Below are 20,139 nucleotides of genomic sequence, written 5' to 3'. Positions count from 1 at the left end.
TGGAAACTTCTGGCCATTAAAGGGTTAATGTCCCCTTGCGGACACTAAAAATGAGGCACTTGGAGCTCATTTTTATCCTAAATTTTGATTTAACTGACTTCTTATCTTTTTTAGGGTTTCAAAACCAAAATATACTGATAGGGCAATTTACTAAAAACAGGAATGTTATGTTTTTAGTCATTCATTACCTACTTCTCCTGAATGAATGAATTGAGCACATATATTTCACTGCCTTTCAAACCAGTAAGCATTTTTCTGTTGGATTTTTTTTTTTTTTTTAAGATTTTATTTATTTATTCATGAGAGACACACACACAGAGAGAGGCAGAGACACAGGCAAAGGGAGAAGCAGGCTTCATGCAGGGAGCCCAACGTGGGACTTGATCCCGGGTCTCCAGGGTCAGGCCCTGGACCAAAGGTGGCGCTAAACCACTGAGCCCCCTGGGCCGCCCCTCTGTTGGATTTTATATTAGCCATTTCCTCCTAAATATTCAAACTGTTTTGAAAAAGAAAAATCTAGACCATTAAGTGAAATGATAGATTTCCAGTAATGTATAACATCCTAGATTTTCATTAGTGGGGGCCATACCCAAAGTGCTGGTTCAGAAGGGGAGAAATGTGTGGCAAGGGTGAGCAGGGCACTCTCATTCATTGTACTGGCAAAAAAGTCTGTTTGTTTGTTTTTGTTTTTGTTTTCTTTGCTAGGGTCTGGTTGGAATATAAGAGAAAGAGTTTCCCGTCTTGAGGAAGACGGACTGGTAAATGGGTTTTTATAGGTGGGTTCCCTGATAGCACACAGGAGTGACAATTGCCACTGACTTGTTCTCTAACATTAAGGAAAATCCCGGCTCTCAGCCTCCTGTCAGTTTTGTGTAAGCAGGCGTATCTTCCACAATGGAAACAAAAAAGGAATCTATGCTGGATTTCAATATGCCTCTCACAAATTTTGATTTACATTCCTGTAAGTGTAAATGAAAGCCTCCTAGCTCCTGTTTTCATGCTTGACCTCATCAGACAGTTTCTTATGCTCTGGTGGACTTTTTGGTTGACTGTCCATGTCTGAGACTGTCAGGCCAGCAGCCTCTTTAGCAACTAAGTCAGGCACACTTCTCAGATATTAAGACTTCCACTTGAAGTCCGACACATTCCAATTCTTTGAGGCTGAGCCAGTCACTGCATTTGTTGAGCTGTAAGATCCAAAGTTGCTGCAGTGTTGTTAAAAATTAGTCATGACTCTGGCAACTAAGCTGATTTATACCTTTTGGGCAGGGTGGCATGTGTCTTTGGAACAAGAAGTTAAATGCGGACTCTGCCGTGGGGTAAATTTTCAGCTTTATAACGGAAGTCAATAGAAGCAACCTTGGAGCTATCAAATAAGGCTGCTGTGTGAGTTATTGATTGGTTTCAGTTGTCCATCCTTTCATTGGATGTCAAGAATAACTAAACTATAAACAAAATAGTAAATTACTTTAGAGGAGCAAAGGACCTACTTATAAATTGCTAATCTGTGTGCCCAGAAAAGCAACTATATTTTGCAAAGTCCAACATTCTGGCTTTTTAATATTAAAAGCACATTGAATCCTGCCTCCACGGTTTATTTCCTGATGGTCCCTGAGACTGCCAGCATGCCTAGAAGCTCCCTGGGATGGCAGAAGAGAACACATCACTGGGTTGACCCCAAGGTTAAAAGGGACCATAGCTTCAGAAAGAGAACTTAGTTTGGCTTTGTAAAGGGTATAAGGTCATTTAAAGGTAGCATGATAGAGTCGTCCAGTTGTCAGTTTGACCGACATCTGTAGAGAATCGTGGTAGTCAAATCGCCACGCACTTTAGTGTGAACTACTCGAAGACTTTGAGTTTTCGTATTCTAGCGGATGGAGTAGTAGGTTACAGGCCCTTGATGACGTGGAAGGCTACAGTTCCCTCACTTGCCTTAGCAAGCATTCTCACTCCAAGCCTTTGCTTCCTGTGCAGACCATTCCTGCTGTCTCCAAAGCATTGCTACAGTCTGGTACAAGCTGCATTTTATCTGCCCCTCAGATTGTTCCGGTAGTTTCTAAAATGTCACATTCTTCCTGAAGCTTTTTTTTCTTAAAAATTTATTTATTGGAGGGCAGGAGGGAGCACACGCACAGGAGCAGGGGAAGGGGCAGAGGGAGAGCTCCCCGCTAAGCACAGAGCCCAGTGTGGAGTCAGTCCCACCACCCTGAGATCATGACCTGAGCCAAAATCAAGAGTCAGATGCTTAACCCCACTGAGCCACCCAGGCACCCCCTTCCTGAGGTTTTTCTAAATCAGAGTGATCTATTTCTTACCCTGACTTGTTTAAATGTGGAAATCAAATCTTTTAATGTTAATCACAATATATGAGATTCTAATTCCTTTTTCCTCCTTGGGCCACCGTGGCTGCATAGAACATAAGTAATTCACTGTTCTATGATTTGGTTTGTTCTTCCAGTTTGCTCTTTCTACCATTCATGGATCTGTTGTATATTATAACCTACTGAATATAAGGGCCAGATCTTTATAGTTTTTTCCGTAATTCTTTGCTTGATAAAGAGCCCAGTAAGTGTTTTCATTGTGAGCTTGTGAAATGCTTAAGCTCTGAGAAACTGTCGATTAATTCTGTAGCCATCAAATAATGGAAGATTATTTAGCATCCACATGTGGAATGCAGTTTTCTGAGGAGAGCTTATGTCATCAGTCTGGATTAATTTAATTTTACTACTTCATATTTTTGGCATGTAGAATTTCCAATTAATAATTCAAAAAATATGGGTGTAAGGAACATTGACGTTAACAATACTTGAAGTAGCATCATTCTCCTGTATGATGGCATCTTAATTGTAAATAATATCATTTTTAATATGGAAAGTTATTTTAGTACATTTAGTTCCACATAGTTAAAATCTGCAAACGTGAGTATAATATGCTCTGTCATGCATTGCATATCATATTTTTTTAATAGATAAAAATCCATTCCAGGTTTATGTTAAAAGCCAACCCATAAGGTTATAACTTTTTCCTTCATGCATTGAGAAGGTCATAGATTCCCCCCCACACATTAATTTCTTGGCTTTCAGCATTACAAAATAAAAAACAAAAAACCTTGTTTTTTTGGTGTTATAATACACAAACTTTGGTGTTATAATACAGAAATTTTAAGGGATCATTCTTGTTTTATGTTCTTAAAATTTATTTGTGCCACCTTTAAAACTTTCATGGATATATATTAAGAGTAATTCTGTTCTTTTCATATTAAAGTACATGTATCCAACTTCTCCCTAATCCTTCTCTTAAAATTAGTTGCCAGATATTTTCTATGCACATACAACCATTTATTTTACATTTCCCTGTATAGCTGTAGATAACAGATAAACACTTCTAGTGTTGGGGTGCCTGGCTGGCTCAGTTGGTTAAGTGTCTGCCCTCAGCTTTGGTCATGATCTCAGGGTCCTGGGCTTGAGCCCTTTGTGTAGCTTCCTGCTGAGTGAGGAATCTGCTTCTGCCTCTGCCTCCCACTTGTGCTTTGTCCTCTCTCTCTCTCTCTCTCCAATAAAATCTTAAAAAAAAAAAAAAATACTTTCTAGTGTTCACACAGAGGGAGTTATGCTTTACCTGTCCTGTACCTACCTTTTCCCTATGAACCTTCTGTCCATCTCATTCTTTTTAATGGCTATGTAATATTCCATTGTGTAGCTGCATTATAATCCAGACTATTATGAATATTTAGGTTGCTACCAGGTTTTTGCTAACATGTCTGTTGTAATGAATATCCTTGTACCCTTGTACTAATTTATATTTGTAGAAATAGAATTGGTCATTCCATAGGTAAACACGTTAAATGCTTGCTGTCTTAAATTCTTTTCCTTTTTTTTTTTTTTTTTTACAAACTTACAGCCCTATCACCAACCAGTGTATAAAGGTTCCTTTTTTCACATATTAGTTTTTAGGGTGTATGTCTTTACAGGATTCTTGTAGCTACTGTGAATTATTTAATATTACATTGAAATTCTTAGGGAAATATGTAAAATTTGCCACATTAGCTATAATCTCTTAGGCACCAGTATTAAAGAAATGGATTGGATAGAATGCATTAAAAATCAGGGTGCTTCATTTTATTTTCTCAGTCTTGGCCAGACTACAGACTACTAATCTCATGCTGTCAGCCACTGATTACTGTGGAAGCCTTTTTGGTTTTTCAGTAGCCTTTCTCCTGGCATCTATATTTAGGCCTTCAGGTGAATATGAGAATAGAGATGGAGTTGTTTTCTTGAAGACTCTGCCCTTTTCCAGGCTGTCCATATAGAATAATATAACCTTAACACCCTTAATTTGCTTCTTATCATGGGTACTTTAGTAGTGAAAGAGGATCTACACCAAGCAGGGGCCCATTTGAAAAATTTGAGTTGTAGGCAATAGTTTTACTTTACTGAGGGACATCATGTACCATTCTTTTTTTTTTTCTCCTCTTTTAAAAAATCATTTGGCGTGTTCTTTCAGCTTATAAACTTGTAGCTGGCCACCCCCCTCTGTCCTTTGGGTGGTTTAGATCAGCCTCTCCAGGCAGTACTTTGAAGTCTGCAAAATACATTGGTAATTTAGGCTGACATACTTGGCAGGCCCATTTAAAAAGCAGGATTGTTTGATGGCATGACACAAGAGGTCTGTTAACTGAGTTTTAAAGAACTGAGGCATTTCCAACAAACCCTTATTTTGGCATGAAATTTAAATAGTTCTTACTTTGTGGCATTCAGTGAGTGAACTTCCTGTGATGTAATATGGTCCCTCAGTGCAAAATACTAGGAAATGAGAATTTTACTATACCTAGCAGTTTCTCCAAGGGAGTAATGGGTGGAACTGAATATGTGGTTATTTCCTCCTTTAATTCAATTCGGCTACAGTAAAAGAGATATATCAGCAAGATGGGAGGAAGGAAGTCTAGAGGGAGTAGTAACACTTGGGAAATGTGGAAAAAATGGCCAATCAGTGGTGGGAGTTGGAGGGGCAGCCTAAATAGTTTCTTACAAGGCCCTAAAAACCTGCAGCTTTTCTTTAATATTGGAGAATCGAGTCCAGAAATACATAGCTCATTTGTGTGTGTGTGTGTGTGTGTGTGTTATGCAAACATCTTGAAACCTTCCTTGAATAGAGTATAATTTTAAGTCCTATATTTTTTTATTTTAAGTTCATCCATCAACTAGTTCTAAATTCTAAGTCTTTAAACCAGATGTTGCTCCTTTTATCAGAAAGGTAAGTTTTACGTAGTTTGGAGATCAGGAAAGAAGTATTTCAAGGCACAAAGCTTTCCAGTATGTTGCTAAGCTGTCTGAAAGCTGGCATTACTGTTGGGCTCTTCTCTCCCAGCAAAAATGGAACAACAAAGTAGTTTGAATACATGTCTGTGTGTTAAAGTGGAAGCATGTGACACCAACAAATGGGTACCACATGGCAAAGATACCCAGGAGCAAGTCAGTAATATGAAAGGGATAATTTAGTTCTGTTTCATTTCATTTTTTTCCCTTCAGGGAGTATGCGTGTATACGCGAGCGTGTGTGTTCCTTCAGAGAAATCAAGCCCCTCATTTTAGTTTATGCATGTGGTTGGTTTAGTGAGGTTTATGCCTGCCTGGTTTTAATATTAACCTTTATTCTTACACCTTCAATTAGAGCATTTAGATATACCAAATCTCTTCTGATGGTTTCACCTTGCAAATGGAAATGATAGTGACAGTGATACAGAACTTCCTTTCCAGCATCAGCTGGCTGACTTCAAATGTGACCCACTGTCTGGGTCTGGACCTGGTTAATAGTTTTGTGTGTGTGCTTACCTCCCTTTCTAGGCTTTAGTCATTTATTCAGAAATTAATTGTTGAGGGTTTAGTCTGCAGGCCCTGTGCAGGCTTTGACCATCTCCCTCTAGGGATACCTAGAGCGGAGTGCCCTGAACCCAGGAGGCACTAAAATGTTACATGGCAAGAACAATTATTTCTCACGTGTGTTGGGTCAGAAATTTAACTCCAAATACACTTTCCATGAGTTTAACAATCCTGTTGATGCCTAGAAAGGATAGTTAATGGACTTCAAAAATACAACACTTGAGAATACTAAAGTAGGTGACCTATCAAAACCAGTTCAAGAATATACATCTTTGACTATATTAATTAGGTATATATCCATACTTAAGTTTGCTCTTAGATTGTTTTCACCTAAGTTCTTTAGAGGTTTTCTCCTCTAAATCCTTTAGAGACTTAGAGATTTCCAGAGTTTAGTAGAAAGAACATGTGTTGTAGAGCCGGTCAATACTGGACAAATTCTGCTTTTATAACTTATTAGCTATGTAACTATAGTTTGCTTTAACCAGTTGGCTTGACGCTGGGCAAAATCTTTCTGAGCCTTTGTTTCTCCATTTTTTTTTCCTGTCCTATTTTATAGAGATAATAAAACCCACTTTTACTTTTTGTCTTGCAAATTAAATAAGATTAGAGATAGAATGATAGGTACTAAGATAATTGGTTGTTAGTTTCCCTTTTCACCCCATTTATGTGCTCACTTTTATATTACTTTAATAGTCTCTTAAAATACCCTTGTTTTATTTGGTGACCTGGAAGGTAAGAGACCTTTTATATTTTGTCAATGGGAATGGCTAAGGGAATAAATCTATGGAAGAACTTTAGCTCAATATGTACTAATATAAATGTAACATGGTTTAAGAAGACTGTAAAGCAAACATTACTGTGACCAAACTAACAGAGTATTGCCAGTATCTAAAGCTTCTTGTAAGGCTCTTCCCCATCATATCACTACTCTTTACCTAGAGTAATCACTCTCCTAACTTTAGTGATAGTTATTCCCTTCTTCACTTCAGTTTTCCAACCTATGTGTGTTCTTTAAACAATATAATTTAATTTAGACTTTTTGAGCTTAATGGTCTCTTTTTTTCCCCCAATATGATAAGCATTTGCTCTAGCTCTTAAGTTTCATAAAGATGCTTTTTAGCCCCAGAGTACTTTCTTAAGTAATGGTCACTATGGCCTTGTGGCCAATTCATTTATTTTTTTCAGATGTAGGTGCAAGAAACTACAGGCATCTCTGTGCTGTTTATTACAACAAGAATCCTGGGTTTGAGATAATCCATGGGCTACTGGACAGAATTATGCAGTTGCTTAATGTACCTCCTGGTGAAAAGAAGGGCGGATATGTGATCAAGGCATCAGAAGGTAGGACTGATCAGCTGAAACCAGAGTTAGTGATAATGTAATGAAGGGTCCAGGGCTCTTTTTTTGATAGTTTTTCAGTTTAGGGTGGGGAAGTGGGAAATAGAACTTCATTTCATTTAATTTTTAGTATTTTCCAGAAAACATTCCTTTTCCCTGCAGCATCTTAGAGAAATGCTTGTAGAGCTCTTTCTAGTACTACACAAAATACTTTTGTTCCAGCTGGGTGTGGTAGCCCTCAGTAATTGGCACCATCAAGCCACCAGCGCTATGGTGAGACTTCTGAACTCAGAAGTTCAGACTGGAAGCTTGGAGAACCTAAACTGATTATTTTCTCAAATGCTACATGTCTATAGCTTTTTTTTTTTTTTTTTTTTTTACATGTCTATAGCTTTTAAGGCAAAAAGCCTGACAAATTATCCTGAGAGATTTCACATGTTAATGAAGTCATAAGATTGACTGAGGAAGAGTGAGAATCCTCTATAAAAGCCCAAGTGCAGTAAAATGTGTTGGAGGGTTTAAGTTAGGCTAACAGGATGGGGTATATGTACTACTAACGCACCTGGCTTTGCATCATGTGAGGAGTTCTGAAGTTTTTGCTTTTCGTATCCCTAGAGTTTGAATCTGAGTTTGTTTTGTTAGGGACCCAGAAACAACTTGAAAGAAATATTTGACCACTTGTTCCTACTGCTTACCTGACAAGTTTTTATAATTATTTGGCATCTTAAATTTCTAACAAAACATTTTTTTAAAAGTGTTAGTTGGCACATATAGTGGTTTGAAGTTTGTTGGAGGATATATTTTTGTTTTTGTTAGATTTTTCTTAGTCCTCATAGATTTTCTTTATTGGTTTGATTTTTTTTTTTTTTTTAACTTGAAGACTTATTTTGAAAATGCAATAATCCTGAAACATGGGCCTTTTAGGTTGAAGATGTGTGAGGCTATTTATTATTTATTTATTTTTTGGTTATTTTTTTAAATGAAATTGAGAGATTAAATATGGCAGAGAGTTACGTTTTCTTCCACATCTCTCATTAGTAATGATCCAATGAAAACGTGTTATCCTTCTAGAACTCTGGAGTTTAGAACTGGATCTTGGAGTTGAGCAGGTACAATTTCCTGGTTTGACAGTGAAGGAACCAGGACTGGGCAGGTCGAGTGAGCCCAGCTGCGTGTCAAAGCTCCTGCTGCCCAGTGCTGCTCCTACAGCACCAACTTGCCTGCCTTAACGGTCCCTTTGCTAACCCATTCACCGCTTTGCTCTTCTAGCATTCTCTTTCAAGATGAGGTCATCCAAGTGAATAGCAATCTGAAAGCTGATGTGGCACATCTTTTTACCTTCTGAAGTCTTAGAAACTTCCCTTCATAAACAGATTAACTGGATAAAAATCAGTTCTCTGAAACAGATTATGCCATGTATAGGAGTCCTTGATTTTTTTTCTTCAAAGGTTACAAAGAGCTAAAATGGTAAATTGGAGCATAGACTGTTATGGATAGGATACTTATGTATAACTTTTATATTAATGAAGTGCCTTGAGGTTTCCAAAGAGGGAAATAGTGCAACGGAGGGCACCTGGGAGAGGATTAATGAGCTTCTGGGAAGTCAGATGGGCATTTGAAAGAAGGAATAGGTGGAGACAGAAAGCAAGACAGGCCGCATGAGCAAAGATAAGTATAATGGGAAACATGGTCTAGGTCAGGAGGAAGCTTAAGACTACAGCTAGAGTTCTGATCAGCACGGGAGTTTTGACCTGCTCCGTTTCCGACCTGGGCCAGTTCACCCCTCCTTAGGCAACCTGGTGGTCCCCCGCTCCCGGGAGGTCACCATATTGATGCCGAACTTAGTGCGGACACCCGATCGGCATAGCGCACTGCAGCCCAGAACTCCTGGGCTCAAGCGATCCTCCTGCCTCAGCCTCCCGAGTAGCTGGGACTACAGGCGCGCGCCACCGCGCCCGGCTACAGCTAGAGTTCTGGATGCCAGAAGGATTTTAGCTAATCGGGGAAAATATTGAAGTGGGGTTTTTTTTTGTTTTGTTCTTGTTTTTTGTTTTGCAAGTAAGTGATATGACTTAGATCCATACATCTGAGGGATTAATCTGGCAGCAGTATGGAGGTTGGGTGGCATAGAGAATAGGGGTAAAGAATGGTTGGAAGGTATTAGAGCATATACTGTCATATAGCCTATACTAAACTATAGTGTGAGGGTGTGGACTGGAACATCAGCACCGGGCATCGCTATGTCAAGGAGAAGACTGACTTAAACTTCTGAAGGGTAGGAGCTACAGCACTTAGCATTTGGAAAATTTCATCGATATGTGCTGCTTGGAACCTTTTATAATACTAACCAGAATGTGTCAATCTTCTTAAAAGTCAGATTTTTATAATTCTAGATCTATAATAATATTTAAATCCTTTATTGTTTTGGTGTTAAAATATGTAATGCTTAGTACTTAATTTCCCTAATATGTAGATGTCTGTTTTGGTTTGGAGTGTTTTTTTTTTATTATTAGAAAATGCATTCATAAACTTCAACCTTTTCATGTGGTTGTAGATCTTCATGTTCAGTTTTTTAGACCAAGTTGTTACTATGGTTTTGATTTAGTATGAGGACAGAGTCAATATTCTCTTTCCTTTTGAATTTATTTAGGCTTTCATAGTAGAATATTCTAATGTTTTAACGTTTTGACATTTATGAAATGCCCTAGATTTAGGAGTTTGAAAAGCTTTGGTATAGCTTCTTTATGTATATGGGTGGCCTGGACCAATACATACTTAAGTATATCTAAACTGGCTATTTTGGGAAAATAAAACAAGGTATTTACTTCTGCTGCCCCATCACCAGCATTGGCCACATCTTTTTTTTCTAAGTGCTTTCTGTAAGAACCATCAAACCAAAATGAATTACTGTCATTCTAAATAATAGTTCCTCATTTCTCATAGGCATTTCTAAGTCTATTTTGTTTAATGACAAACATGATCTTTTTTTATGGTTAAAGAAATCAACACTTAAAGTAAGTGGTTTGTCAAAATAAAGTCAGTAGCAAAGCTGGTATTCATCTAAAACTTCATGTATGTATTACATAGATCATGTAGATGTACATATAGATCTCCTAAGTAAATATGTGAACACAGGAATTTGGTAGTAGTGTTGTGTTTGGCTACATCATTTCCATCGATTTATTGTTATTTTGCATATAGCTTTTTCTGCAAAGAAATGGTCTTCACAGTAACAAAAAGAATAGAAGCAGATTAAGAACTACCATTCTTGATTACTGAGTTGTCTTCTGTTACTCTGGCATATGGTGTACTTTTTAATAATTAAAAATCCCTGGTGGCTTTGCATTTATAGTTGAGCTAAGTCTGTTCATCAGAGATTCCTGCTAATGTGAGTTCATTGGCAGTTACACCTAATTTCTTCTGTCTTTTCTAATGAATGCCACCACCTTCCTTTTGTGCTGTGCTGTGCTGTCTGGTGGTCATGGTGAGTGGAACAGAATTTGATTCCCCTTTGAGAAATGTGGCCCTGTCCATTGTGAGAGAAATCTGGAAGCTCATTTGATCGATCACTGCATTGATCCCAAAGTGTTCTGTTGACATTAGAGCGTAACCTTATTTATTATGAAGGCAGTAGCTCTCTGCAGCCTGACGAGTCTGTTGTGCAGGAGCACTCCTGGCTCATGACTACAGCCAGAGGTAGAAGCCGTGGTCTCTTAGTCTTAGAGTTTTCACTTGCTGAGCATGTTTGCACTTAACATAGCCTGAGATAGACTATGGAATTGATGATAGAACAAGGGCAGTTAAGTGGTAGGAGAAAAAAAAGAACCTTTAACTTTTTAGCAGACTATAGAACCTTTTGAGGGTTTCAGAAGGGTTCAGCTCAGTGTTTTAATGGCATTTGATCAGATTATTACAGCATATATATTTATGCCTCTCACCTTCCCCTCAGCTCTTTCTCTTTAGTGGTTTGTTGCAAACTAAATAATGTATGTCAAAATGCATTTATCCTTTTCAGAAACCACTTTTGGGCAAGAAAAAAAATCTCAACATTTTTGTATTTAGGACAGTTACGTGGTTGCTGGGCAATCTGGCAAAAATAATTTCTTGTAGGAGGTGGTAAGCTTTGTGTACAGTTGGCTGCATTTGGTGTGTATTTTTTCCCCTTTTTAATTTGTTACCTAGTTCAGTTTTGATGTATTTATAATTCTCCAGAAAACTTCAGTTAACTTGGGACAAGATCCCTGGGAGACAGGTTTTACAACTTTTAGTTTTGATCATTCTAGTTTTCAAGCTGCTCAGAATTCATTTTGTGAAATGAACAATAACCGTGTAAGTGATGTGCACATTTAATCCTGTACCATATGTACCCATAGTAGTGGTTATTTAGGCCCCTTCTGTTACAGTAACACCTAATGATCATTGACTTGACCTGTAGGTCATGACCTTTTTGGACACCTGTGAAGGATTTCAGATGCTAAAAAATACGGGTGAAACTGTGAGGTTTGCTGGGTCTTCGCACTGCTTTTTAGTGTAACATGAGCTTGGAAATAGAAGGTCTGTTGAACAACTTGTTGAAGTAAAGGTGTTCCATTTATGGTTTGATTTACACAAATGTTCTGGACTAGAATAAAGGGGGGAACCATATGATGTGTCCACACCTAGTTACCACTAACAAAGGCATCGCTCTCTTAAGGCATTAAGTTTAAAAGAAAAAAAGGTTTGAATTGTTTTTAAGCTTCCCGACCATATTACTCTGTGTAAAAACAATCCTATTCTTCTGCTTCTCTACTTTTTCATGTTCGAGGCAAGCCTTCAAATACAATTTTTTGTTACCTTCTCAACAAAAGCCTCAAACCAGTGACACAGTCGTCGCTGTGATCCCCATACAGGGGGTAGCACTGAACCAGGGGCCACAGTGTTTATAAAGCTCGAGCAGTTAGCATGCAATTCACTTAGCCCTGGATTTTTGAGTGTGTGTCTTTGCCTCCCTCTCATACGTGTACCAGAGTTCTCTCCACTCATGTTTTATTTCACTTTGCGCACGCGCTTTTGTGTGTGTGTGTGTGTGTGTGTGTGTGTCTACTTGCTCATTTACTACTCAGCAAACTGGAGTGCTTGATGCCAAGTCCCACTTGGATGACTCAGCTCCATTTCCCATCTGACAGATATTGTCATAATTATTGCTCGACTTACTTTATTGTCTCTCCCCTAGGGAACATTTTTAGACTTTTTTCCTCTAATTGCCCCTACGTGTTGTATACTCTGTGTATAGCTGTGCTTCATACATAAAAAGAGTAAGTATAAACCTTCTTGAAATTGGGGGTTAAAAATACAGTTCTAAGTTAAAAGTTCTATCTACTGAATAACTGTTACAATGTTTATTTACTTATATAAACTATAGTGTGTCAAATTATATATGCCAATTAATCACATTTTGAAATTTAAATTTTTACAGCAAAAGTAAAACAGCTGAAATTAATTTCTTAATCATTAGTGAATTTAACTTTTCCCTTGAGAAAATCACTAGCTGGTAGTCAGATATTGTCATTGTTTTTTCCTTTTGGCACATGATGTAATTAATGATGTGCTGAATAACTTTGAATTAGAAACTTTTTATTCCTCAAAGCCTGAGCCATGCACAGAAGCTCTTGGAGTCAGACATGAACAACATCCTCAAGGCAGCTGCCATCGGCCTCTACGCATGTGCGGGCCACCTGTCCACATGGCTTCATGATCTGTAAAAAGTCTTGCAGTCACAGAGTCACAGCTATCTATCGCCATGGTTTGTAGTACTGACTGGTCTTGCGTACATTTACTTTAACTTCCGTGTCGGTGCTATTCCTATGATGCCCAAGACAACCTAGTGAGAGGAACTGAATACTAGGGAGTAAGATGGGCAGGTTGGGTTCAGCTTTGGAGGGCCACAAGCCATTGTAATTTATAAGATTTTTCTTCATACCTCCTTTTCTGCCCCCCAAGGACTAATTTTTACCCCTATGAGCATGTAGGCTGTAAATGAATCCATTCTTTGGAGTTACTTAAATACAGCTATTTATATAGTAGGGAAAACGTCTATTTGCCACCTTGTATTCCTTTTTTTTCCTGCTTCCAAACTAGAACCTAGCTTCTGCTATTCTATAGAAAAGACCATGGTCCAAATACAAAGAAGTTCATTTTTACCTTATTTCAGGGGCCCAGATGCTGCAAGTTTAGAGGATTTTTTTTAGGGTACCTTTTACTACTCAGTTTTCATGTTACATATAAGAAAGCTTTGCTTTCCTCAGGTAGTAGCAGTTTGACACATTGGTCAAACTTTGGTACGCTGGTTTTGGCACATGGTGGGTATGCTGTGGCGTGTTGGTTACAAACACTATCCTGTGAATCCTAGGAGCGATGTATTCTGGTAAGCTAAATGTCAACCTTCTGGCCAATCCAGAAGATTAAAAGGATGGATGGATGGGTGGGTGGATAGAAAATAGGTAAACCTACTGAATAAATCCCTAGGTAGGGCTAACGTGGAGTAGTCCACTGAACACGTGGCCGTTCAGGATAAAGGCCTAATTTTCCTGGAGCACTTAACTCTGCCTTTGATATAAACTGTTTTTTAAGCCATTGATATTTGGAGTCTTCTTTTTTCAAAGATAAAACCAATCCTACCTTACAAGATCTATTTTAATTTCTACCTGCCTGAACTCCTTGGCAGAATTAAGTGCTGTCCAGCTCTAAGATGATAGAATCTCATGTTTCAAGCTAACTTCTAAATCATTTTAAAATTAACTCTTAGCGAAATCATTTTTTCTTTCTCTCAGTTGTTATATCCCTTTACTCTTGACTTTTTTTTTTTTTAATTTTTATTTATTTATGATAGTCACAGAGAGAGAGAGAGAGGCAGAGACACAGGCAGAGGGAGAAGCAGGCTCCATGCACCGGGAGCCCGACGTGGGATTCGATCCCGGGTCTCCAGGATCGCGCCCTGGGCCAAAGGCAGGCTCCCAACCGCTGCGCCACCCAGGGATCCCTACTCTTGACTTTTGAGCACAGTTTTGATGATCCCCTCTCCTGTCCACATGTGGAGAGGTTTCATTCCAGCCGCCTTCATAATCGCTCATCTCATGGACGCTGTTGGATCTTGTCTTGAAGGCTGTTGTTCTAACCACTGGAATTTATTTCCAGTGTGTATTTTAACAGCTAATGAAGACCTGGGCCATTCCCAGGAAATATGGTAGAGGGTATGTGGCTTCTAAGATTTTAGTAACAGCAGGTCCTGCTGTCACATGGAGTGGTGTATTGTGAGTATGAGACATGATTGCTGTGAGTCCAGCTGCTCCTAAATCAGCACTCAGATGTCAGGACTTGGATGGCCTCCAGGTCTTATTGCTCAGGAAAACCAGGTATCTCATGCTGTTGTACACTTCCAGGTACTGCAAAATTCAGAGTGTTTTTCATTAACTGAGTTAAAAGGGAAAAATCTGCTAAAACATTGATTCAGCTCATATTTCTTAAGTTCTTTGGTAATTTGAAGAGTTAATGATATGAGTTAATATAATATGGTAGTGACTTTTATTTTATTCTGATAAGCTCAAATTCCTTAACACAGTCACTTTAAAATAATGTATGATATCTAATATTTTTTTAAGATTTATTTATTTATGATAGAGAGAGAGAGAGGCAGAGACACAGAGGGAGAAGCAGGCTCCACGCAGGGAGCCCGATGCGGGACTCGATCCCGGGTCTTCAGGATCACACCCTGGGCCGAAGGCAGGTGCCAAACTGCCGAGCCACCCAGGGATCCCCATGATACCTAATATTTTGTCAGAATAAAGGAACAAAATGAAATAAGGTGTTGAATTTTCCAAAACAGTAGGAAATACTATGACAGAACAAAACATGTATGCATATATTTAGGTAGGTTGTTTCCTTCTTAAGATCTGTCCATCCAGCTGTCCAGTGGCCTAAAAGCAAAAGTTTTTTTTTTTTTGTTTTGTTTTAAGATTTATTTATTTTTAGAGTGAGTGAGTGCAGAGGGGTAGAAGGAAAGAATCTTAGACTACCTGGTGAGCAAGGAGCCTGCCACCTTTCTCAGTCTCACAACCCTGAGATCATGACCTGAGCCAAATTCAAGAGTTGGATGCTTAAGTGATGAGCCCATCCAGGTGCCCTGAAAAGAGTTCGTTCTTAAGGAATAATTGGGAGTTATTTAAAACCAGTAACTACTCTCACTTCTTTTGAAGTAGATGTGGTTTAAGCAAATAAGTATATTGAATTTGCCCATCTTCAAAATGTCCATTTCCCTTTGATGTACTCAAATTTAGTATTCCCTTTTCTTTCCAAGTATAGAACTAGGGCAGTAATTTTTAACTTTGAGAATTTGATGAAGGCACCCTTCAGAGGTGCATCCTATAACTTAAGCCACATTTTGTTTTGTTTTTTTAAAGTTTTGAAACTGTTACAAGCTTATTTTAAAAATGCAAATACAGTCTTTTCTCAATTGTTGGAGAGTAAGTTACCTGATGCCCCATTACCCGGAATGCTTCAGTATTTCCTTCAAAGGACATTGTCCTGTAGAACCACAATATAATCCTCAAAATCAGGAAAACCTCATTCTTCTTAATGCTAACCACCACCCAATCCTGAGACCCCATGCAAGTTTTATCATCCTTTCCATCGGAGACTCCTGGGTTGTCTGCAGCCTCCATGTCTCACTGGTCTATTTCTGAAGGGTTTTAGAATAGTCTTTACAATGACTTTCATAACCTTGACACTTTGGAACATCACAAGCCAGTGATTACGTTAGTGCAGCCCTTGATTTTTGGGTTGTCTGTGGTTTCCTGTTAGATTCAGGTTAGGCATCTTTGGAGGAATGCTGCAGAAACAACGCAGTCCTCTCAAGTGGCACACAGTCTCCATTTATTTCATAACTGATGCTGTCTAATCAGGCTGTGAGTACTAGGCTTTCCTGTAAAGTTATTCCTCCCTCTGTTATCGCGAACATTTTGTGGGAAGAACTTTGAAACTATTTAAATGTCCTGTTCTGAATGTGTCTTCCTACTTGTATCAGTAGGGACTCCTTATTTCTTATTCAATATTTTAATCCATTATAACCATTTATGGTGATGCTCACATTGTCCCCAGTTTGGCCAGTGAGTGTTCCTTCAAGCTGGCTTGTGCATCCTTTCAACATGTTCCTATTCCTTAGTACCCCTCTCTTGCTTTGGGCACAAGAAGATATTCCTAGGCTTATCTGGGACTTTCCATTGTCCCGTGTCTCTCTCCTGGTTCTGTTTCTTGGGGAATGGTATGTAAAAGCCAATATTTAGGGTGTGTTTATTGCTGTTGGGGGTGTGAGTTACTCACATGCGTATGTACACACACATTTTCTTCCAAATGTATGTATTTATAAGTTCATTCATGGCAGTGCCCCCAATTCCTTGCAGACCTTCAGGGTTCACTCTAGTCTTTGCTTGTTCCATATTTGTGCATCTCTTCAACAGAGGGAAACCCGGCTCTCATTATTCCTAACTTTTTAATTTACTTGAGCAGTGCTCCTGTTTGTGAACTGACTCGTCTTTCCCCTGCATGTTTGCTCTGCTCATCACTCTGCCTCCTAAGGCTGTGCCCTGCTCACCTGCAGATACCCCCGCCCCGCCCTGCCCCAACCACTTAGGCTCTGAGACTGCATGCTGACTCTCTCTTTCCTGGTCTGGGGGACACACAGGCCCTGGGGTGGGGATTTCTGTCTTCCTCAGCTTCTTGAGGGTTTTGAAAGATTCTGGAAGAAAAGGGAAAAGCCTTTAAGTCTTGAGAAACCTTTATCAGGAGATTCTTATTAAAATGAAGAGGGAGAAAAAAAAATAAAAAATAAAATGAAGAGGGAGAAATGTTTGGATACAGGGGTCTTTTTCTAAAGCCGGTGATAATGTAGAAAACATTTCTGGGCTCATGTATATTTTCTGTGGCAGACCTGGAAGCCGGTATATCTCCCAGGTGGCCCTGGTTCTTTTTAGTGAGAAATCAAATTTAGATCTTTGGGTGCTGAGGTTGCTTACTGCTACTGAAGAAGTCATTTCTAGGACTTTGGTGTGCAGGGCTGGGAAAATTTTTTTTTCTTTTTCTTTTTTTTTTAAATTTTAGAGAGAGAGAGGCAGAGACACAGGCAGAGGGAGAAGCAGGCTCCATGCAGGGAGCCCGACGTGGGATTCGATCCCGGGTCTCCAGGATCGCGCCCTGGGCCAAAGGCAGGCGCCAAACCGCTGCGCCACCCAGGGATCCTTTTTTTTTTTTTTTTTTTTTAATTTATGATAGTCCTACAGAGAGTTTTTTTCTTTTTAAATGAGAAAACATTGATTTCTTATGCATCTTTCTAATTTATATTTAGGGTTAGAGGATTTTTATCGAATATACTTGGCTTTATATTTGTAGCTCTTCTTTACATTGAAAATCTTGGTTCCTAGTGAGCTTATGTTTGCTCACTCTACCTGTTTTTCAAAATGACAACCAATATGATTTTTACAACAATTTAAATGTTATGTGCAGTTCTCTTTGTACTTAAGATACAGCTTACAAAATGAAGTCTATTTCAAGGATTCTAGCTTCTATTTCTGTTGCGGTCACACTGTTCCCTCGCTGCCTGTATAGATTATGGTTTTTACTAGTTTTCAGTTTCTTTCTGTAGTTTTTTAAAAATCTGTGTGTGTATTCTCCACATTCTCAACTGGGGAGTTGATACTTTACATATACTGCTCTGTACCTTGTTTTCTACTTAATCTACATTGGAGGTCACCGCAGCCACACATGGACGTCTGGCACTTTCCCTCTGCAGAGCACTGTACTAGAGTGCCAGTTTCTTCAACTAATTCCCTCTCGGTGGGCATAATTAGGCTGTTTCCAGTCTTTTGCTGCTGCAAATAATGCCACGATGAATAGCCTTGTGCATATGTCATTTGGTATTTTTGCTAGTGTTTTTTTGGGACTGATCTCTTAGAAGTATGAGATTATTGGGACAAAAGGTAAATTCATATTTTTGTTAGCTAGTGACAACCCCCACCCCTACGCCCCCCACCCCAGAGAACTTGTGTTCTAACATTACACAAACCTAGGAGCACCAGCAAGAGGACTTTTTCCCTTGAGTTTTGTTCCCAGACTTGTCAGACTTCTGTATTTTGGGGGCAGTCTTTTCAGGAGGAAAATGATGTCTGCTGTAGTTTTAATTTGTGCTCTTATGAGCAAGTAAACATTTTCATGTTTTAGGACATTTTGTTTCCTTTTCTGTGAACTGCCTGTTCATATGTCTTGCTTATGTTTTCTTTAGGTATGTTGGGTTTTTTCTTCTCTCTTTTTAGAAACTTTTTATGCATTTAGGGATATTAACCCTTTGTAATATAAATCCTACCATTTCTTAAAGATCTTATTTATTTGAGAGAGCATGAGCAGAAGGAGAAGCAGGCTCCCCTCTGAGCAGGGAGCCTGACGTGAGGCTCCCTCCTAGCTCCCTGAGATCATGACCTGAGCTGAAGGCGGACACTAAACCAAGTGAGCCACCCAGCGGCCCCGCCCCTATGTCCAACCATTTTTCAGGAGTTTTTAAATTATCATTTTGTTTTGTTTTGTTTTTTTTGCCATGTAGGTTTTTATATGGTAAAACTTGCTAATCTTTTTCCTTATTGCTTCTGAACTTTGAATCCTAATGTTTCCTCCACTCCATGATGAGGAAGGAATTCCCCCATGCTTCTTTTAGTGCTTAAGTGTTTCATAATTTTACATTTAAACCCCTTACCTGTTTGTAATTTATCCTAAGTACATTTGAGGAATGGATCCCATTTTTTTGCTTTTTCTGTGTGCTTTGGAGATTTTGATACATGCTATTTATCAGTGCTTCTTAACATTTTTTAATGGTACTATTTAACTTAACCTAAATTTATGGTAAATGCCTTTTGGAATCCATGAAGGAATAGAAGAGATCTAAACTTTTATCTTTGATATCTTTAGAAAATGGAATGATTTTTTTTGGAAGTCCTTTAGTTAGATTGAACAGGTACAGGAGAAACTTGAGAATATCTGAATCGATCAGACTCTTTCAAGAAAAGAAAACCTCTTATTATTCAAGTCTTGGGAACTATTTCAAGAAATTTGCAACCACAGAATTGGCATGATAGTCTTCTTAATTAGCCCAGCCCTCTTAGTCCATTTGCAGTCTTTTCCAACATTAAAATACATGTCTTATTTATATGTATAGAGAGGTAATTAGAAATTGAAGTGTGACCCTAATCACATAGTATTGATAAGATTCCGAGATATTCTAAAAGGAAACATTGTTGCCATAACGGGTTTATAAAACCTTTAGCTGATGGTATATTTATACTTGGGTTTTTTGGTAACTGTTCAAAAATGCATTATGTATCAAAGTAGAGGACTCTGTATATGGTCCCATTTACCCTGGAGCTGGAGCAAATGTTGGTATCTATCATCTTTTCAAAGTACTATGCAATTTCGTAACCAGATTTCCCATCCAAGGAATTTACTCAGAGTGAGGTATTTGTGGGATTGTTGGGGGTTGGGGTGGGGGGTGGTGATGGTGGTTTACTTCTATTCTTTTAGAATAACAGAGTCATTCCACTGAATGCCAGCACCTTTTGCATCTTGCTCCCTCCTTGCTTAGTTGAGCCAAAAGGTATAGTTTGTGTAGTAACTCCCACTGCTCAGGAGCTAGTAGCTTGGTTTAGGAAATTAGAAGGTTGTTAAGAATCACTGAACAAATATCTATCTATCTATCATCTATCTATCTATCTATCTTCCTTCCTTCCTTCCTTCCTTCCTTCCTTCCTTCCTTCCTTCCTTCCTTCCTTCCTTCAGCAAGCAAGATTCTGGGAGTCTAATGCTTACTGATTTAAAAAAATATATTAATCCATAATCTGCTTTGTTTAAAA

The 20,139-nt window shown here is 38.7% G+C and overlaps 1 protein-coding gene across 3 annotated transcripts in view; it reads left to right on the top strand.

Annotated features, from left to right (window-relative positions):
- The window catches only part of FARSB (phenylalanyl-tRNA synthetase subunit beta), a 68,954-nt gene that overhangs the window by 39,300 nt on the left and 9,515 nt on the right, over window positions 1-20,139 (top strand). For 2 of the 3 annotated variants that reach the window (XM_025442012.3, XM_035710835.2), the window contains one exon: window positions 7,064-7,219. The exons of the other annotated variant lie outside the window; for it this stretch is intronic. In XM_025442012.3, the coding sequence (XP_025297797.1) occupies window positions 7,064-7,219 (156 nt within the window). The remainder of the gene's footprint in view (window positions 1-7,063; window positions 7,220-20,139) is intronic. 3 annotated transcript variants of the gene reach the window in all.

Source organism: Canis lupus, chromosome 37 (assembly GCF_003254725.2).
Source record: "Canis lupus dingo isolate Sandy chromosome 37, ASM325472v2, whole genome shotgun sequence".
NCBI lineage: Eukaryota > Metazoa > Chordata > Mammalia > Carnivora > Canidae > Canis > Canis lupus.
The sequence above is the reverse complement of the archived record's forward strand: the minus strand, read 5'-3'. Positions and strand labels throughout refer to the sequence as shown.